This window comes from Poecilia latipinna, unplaced genomic scaffold (genome assembly GCF_001443285.1).
Source record: "Poecilia latipinna isolate Pla-1442-1.1 unplaced genomic scaffold, P_latipinna-1.0 Scaffold166, whole genome shotgun sequence".
NCBI classification, from domain to species: Eukaryota; Metazoa; Chordata; class Actinopteri; order Cyprinodontiformes; family Poeciliidae; genus Poecilia; species Poecilia latipinna.
In genome coordinates this window covers 13,896-19,258 of record NW_015112782.1, presented here as the reverse complement: position 1 = coordinate 19,258, position 5,363 = coordinate 13,896, and the positions used below count along the sequence as shown (strand labels likewise).

The window sequence follows — 5,363 nt, the reverse complement described above, 5'->3', positions numbered from 1 at the left end:
GACCCAGAAGAGGGAGGGAAACCTGCTCTGACGTCACAGCTGGTTCAGTGCCCTTTGACCCTCTTATTTAGAACTATTTGGATGAACGTTCACCACCACGCAGGACTGATTCAGTCTTCTGTTTTTTCTAAGATCTCATTAACTCCAACAGTGACCAGCTCCGCCTCAGCGCAGTAAATCTTTCTAATAGTTGTTTATTCAGCTGGATGTGCAGAAATGCATCTTGTTGGCAGCAAAATACAATGAATTACAGAAACTAAATGGAGAAAACAGATTTCCCCTCCAAATAATTCCCATAAAATAAACAAGGCTCAAGGATTTTTTTCCCCCAGATTTTCCATTTGAAGCTGATCAGTCAGAACTGACAAGGCCTTTCTAATTCAGAGATGTCCATTTGTCATCCTTGGAACAATTTTATATGCAGTTCAAAAATAACACAAATGTGGCTCTCCAGTTTGCACTTTTGTCTTTTTTAGCATGAGAATTGTCATTCTATTTTAAGCGTGCTAAGCATAAAGTACTGTTATTATTTTAATTTCATAGTAAGTATGACTACAAACATCCATTTACATTTTACTCATAAAGGACTGGACTAGCGCAGAATAATGATATTAAATTTGGTTAGTAGATTTTTTTTAAAGAAAAGTTTCATTTTGTTTATCAGATTAAATTAGAACAATTTCTAAACCAAATAAACTGAAAATTTGCCCTGGAAGTTTGGAAAACTTCAACCTTTGTTTCATTAAAATATTGCATGTTTAATTTATCAGAGCAGGTTAAAAAAATCACAACTGCATCATTTTGTGTTTTAGGTTGAAAAACAATATGCCCCCAAAGTAGCTTCAACTTAGAGATTCTTTGAAAAATGAACCTTTTATTCTCAATTGTTTAAAATAAATCTGGCTGTTGCTCTAAAGAGTTTTCTGATAGGTTTCATAAACACTTAAACTCTGAGAAAATTCAACTTGAATCATCTGTTAACACTGATCAGATACGTAATTATTAACTGTATGAGTCTTCACTTGTCTGTGTAGTGCAACTGGAAGGTAACCTATAGCGTTATATTTTCTGTTTTAATCTATTATTGTATATCTATTTTTGTAACCTGTCAAGGGACTACAGATGCAAATTAGCTGATGTAATAAACAAGGACAGAGCTTCAAATGCTGCAAAGCCCCTTTTTAAATAAAGTTTATAATCATTATTAAGAAGTTTGATCATCATGACAGTACAGGAAGTTTTTTCCCAACAAATGCATTTTTATTTCTCCCAAATATTTCACAGTAAAGATCTCAAATCAGATCCAAAGGAATTTGGGGGGGAAAGAACAAAGACAGAAATAAACATGGTTGGTTTTTAATACTGAACATAAGCAATGATCTAAATTAATACTGTAGTGGCTCAGAGTAAACAGTACAGAAATAACTGAATAAAAACAGTATCTGATGTTCAGAGATGTTAACAGAACTTTTTATCTTTCACAAAACCAGAACCAACTGTGACGATCTGATCAATAGAAAGAACGACTTCCTCTTTGAATTCTGATCATGTTGAACTTCTAAACCCAAACGAGCTGAATCTGCAAACGTGATAAGAATGTCAGAACGTTGATAAGAGCTGCGCTTCTTATCTCTGAGGCTCATTTTAAGGCTGAAGACCTTTTTGACCCGATACAATCAGAACCGCAGATAAGGACGTCTAACAGAAATCCTTTAAGTTTATCAAGCCTTTATGGTTCCACTCTGAAGCCAATGAGTCCTGAAAGAGAAAAGTTTCTCCTGCTGGGATTCAGTTAACTTCAGGGGGACAATTCACAACATTCATGATTTTAGAAGTGGAGAAAATCCTTCAAACTTTTACAATAACGACTGAATGATAAAACTGTATGCTAGACAAAGTAACATGATTAATGATAAATCAGGCAGACATGTTTTTCTTCCATTAGATCAGATGGATTTCTGAATTTGTCATATATTTTTTTATCTTCATCTTAAATGTGACATGATGAAACTGGAGAGTTTCAGATTTGTGTGTTTTAGTTTATAACAGTTTGGTTTCTGTGATCTGATCGAACTGGATTGGAAATATGAAAACGGTCGAGTTGGCACGATTCTCCTAATTTTGGCCCATCCACCAATTCAGACCTTTACAGAAGAGGATTAAGACCACTGAGAAAAAAAACAACGACTTTTGGTCTCAAAAAAATTAATTTCTGAGATTTCTGAGAAAAAAAATTAGAATTTATTTTCTTAAGAATTTAAGTCAGAATTCAGAGAAACAAAGAAAGTAAGATTTATGTGGAAAAAAAGTCAGATTTTTGAGAATAAAATGTAAGAGATCAGAGTCAGAATTCCTGTTTTGTTTTCCCCAGTGACCCTAATCCTCTTCCGTTGACCTCTGACCTCCTCCGACCTGCTTTATTCCTTCTCTTTTTTGAACATATCTTTCATTATCAACCTTTCCTTTAATCTCCTCCCTGCGTTTTTCCGTCAGGCGTCCTCCTCGGCCTCCTCCTCGAACTCGCCCTCCTCCTCGGCCGTGGCGTCCTGGTACTGCTGGTACTCGGACACCAGGTCGTTCATGTTGCTCTCGGCCTCGGTGAACTCCATCTCGTCCATTCCTTCGCCCGTGTACCAGTGCAGGAAGGCCTTGCGGCGGAACATGGCGGTGAACTGCTCCGAGATGCGCTTGAACAGCTCCTGGATGGCCGTGCTGTTGCCGATGAAGGTGACGGCCATCTTGAGGCCGCGCGGCGGGATGTCGCAGACGGCCGTCTTCACGTTGTTGGGGATCCACTCCACGAAGTAGCTGCTGTTCTTGTTCTGCACGTTCAGCATCTGCTCGTCCACCTCTTTCATGGACATGCGGCCGCGGAAGACGGCGGCCACCGTCAGGTAGCGGCCGTGGCGCGGGTCGCACGCCGCCATCATGTTCTTGGCGTCGAACACCTGCTGGGTGAGCTCGGGCACGGTGAGGGCGCGGTACTGCTGGCTGCCGCGGCTCGTCAGCGGGGCGAAGCCCGGCATGAAGAAGTGCAGGCGGGGGAAGGGCACCATGTTGACGGCCAGCTTCCGGAGGTCGGCGTTGAGCTGGCCGGGGAAGCGCAGGCAGGTGGTGACGCCGCTCATGGTGGCCGACACCAGGTGGTTCAGGTCTCCGTAGGTGGGCGTGGTCAGCTTCAGCGTGCGGAAGCAGATGTCGTACAGAGCTTCGTTGTCGATGCAGTACGTCTCGTCAGTGTTTTCCACCAGCTGGTGGACGGACAGGGTGGCGTTGTACGGCTCCACCACCGTGTCAGACACCTGAGACAGAGACAGGGGCGCCATGACAACCAATTACTCTATAATTACACTTCCCCTGTTAGTTTCCTCAGAGTCAGACTTTATTCCCTTTTTACTTACGAAAGGGAAAAATATGCATTTTTTTTTTTTTTTGCAATTTTCACTTATTTTTCATGGAAAAAATGTCTTTTAACACCTGAAAAAAATCTGTCAATGGAACTACAACTTTTTCCTAAATATCAAGGAATTATTGACCTAAAACTCTTATATCTTGATGAAAAAATACTTATAAGTTTTGTTTTATTTCAAGTGTACTTGAAATAAAGTAAAAGATATTTTCACTAGAAACTAGACTAAAATATTAGGTAAGACTTTGTGTTTTTGCAGTGTACAACACATCAAAGTGTTTTTTAAAGGCAGAAAGGAAATTTGAGGGTATTTTTTTTCTGCTGTTGTCTGATTTAAGCAGCTCAAAGATGCAGAAAGTTCTGTAATCCATCAGGACTTTTCCTTGACATCATGTTAACCTTTAAAATATTAAGTATATCCTCAGAATGAAAAAACTTAATTCCATCAGTGTATGTGAAAAAAATGTCCAGACGTTTATATAATAAATGTGTCCTCACTTCAATCGATGTTATAATCAACAAATAGAGAATAAACTGACAGGATAAGAAATAATGAGACGATTAATTCAACAGATGATTCTTGCTTTAAACCATCAGAGATAAATAACAGCGAGGAAGTATACTGAGCATACACATATTGATTTTATATGACGAAGTACTGACGGAACATGAATAATGACAAAATCAGGAAGGAGGCAGAGAGTTTCATGTGATAAAATATAAGAAGATCTGATTGCTGCAGCTGCTAGGAGAGCGCTGTGTGTTACCTTAGGGGAGGGAACCACACTGAAGGTGTTCATGATGCGGTCGGGGTATTCCTCCCTGATCTTGCTGATCAGCAGGGTCCCCATGCCGGAGCCGGTGCCTCCTCCCAGGGAGTGTGTGAGCTGGAAGCCCTGCAGGCACTCACAGCTCTCCGCCTCCTTCCGGACCACGTCCAGGACCGAGTCCACCAGCTCCGCGCCCTCCGTGTAGTGACCTTTGGCCCAGTTGTTCCCAGCTCCACTCTGACCTAAAAACAAATTATTACGATATTATAAGAAAAGCTATGGAATGAAAGAAAATTAAAACTAACATTCTGATCAACAACCGTTCCACTAATTAATTACCAAAGACAAAATTGTCAGGTCTGAAGATTTGGCCAAATGGTCCTGATCGGACCGAGTCCATGGTACCCGGTTCCAGATCCACCAGGATGGCTCTGGGTACATACTTCCCACCTGCACACACATAAACACACCAAAACACATTAAAAATCTGCTTTATGAGACTTATTTTTGTGCAGTGTTGTGATTTAACAGCAACAATAGCAGAAAATGAAAAAAACAATATTTATTGAGCAATCATGTTTAGGCCTAAATCGTATTGAAATTAGTTTAATTCATTTTAAATTTCAAGTTGGATTATCATTTTCAGTGATAATGAAATAGTCAGCAAATATTTCTGCCAAACCAAATTTGGTTGGACAAATTCATGTAATATCATCCATCCCCACAAGATGGAGACAAATTAACAGACTTGCAGAATTCAGAGTTGAAAGTGGTGAACAATGATGCAACCAAGACACTTTAAGTATTATTTAATGCATAAATAATACCTTATTCACTGAGATTGAACAAAGTTGAAACATAAAATAAACACCTTTAAATAGCAAAAGTGTGAAAAAAAAACAAATCTGAATAATAAAAGGGTGAAAAATAAAATACAAACTTCAAAATAAAAATGGCTGTGAAATACAATAAACACCTCTAAATAAAATCAACACTTCAAAATAAAATAAGGTGGGAAAATACACTTTTATGCATATTCATTTTGAACATTAGAATTTGTCAAGATCATCTAAGTTTTTAGGAAATCAATGAAAACTCAACAACATGAATGGCTGGTTAGCTCAGCTGGTCAGAGCGTGGTGCTAATAACGCCAAGGTCATGGGTTCAATCCCCATACTGGCCA

At 39.4% G+C, this 5,363-nt stretch overlaps 1 protein-coding gene and 1 non-coding gene across 2 annotated transcripts; one reads left to right on the top strand and one right to left on the bottom strand.

Annotated features, from left to right (window-relative positions):
- Window positions 1-2,436: 2,436 nt before the first annotated feature.
- On the bottom strand, window positions 2,437-4,666 carry LOC106945890 (tubulin beta chain). The gene is made up of 3 exons (XM_015029890.1): window positions 4,519-4,666; window positions 4,177-4,421; window positions 2,437-3,302 (listed from the first exon to the last, which is right to left on the bottom strand). The coding sequence occupies exons 1-3, from the start codon at window positions 4,577-4,579 to the stop codon at window positions 2,490-2,492; spliced, it is 1,119 nt and encodes a 372-aa protein (XP_014885376.1). The 5' UTR covers window positions 4,580-4,666; the 3' UTR covers window positions 2,437-2,489.
- Window positions 4,667-5,289: 623 nt separating this feature from the next.
- trnai-aau (transfer RNA isoleucine (anticodon AAU)) lies at window positions 5,290-5,363 on the top strand. Its single transcript has one exon. It is a non-coding gene; the product is annotated as a tRNA-Ile (tRNA).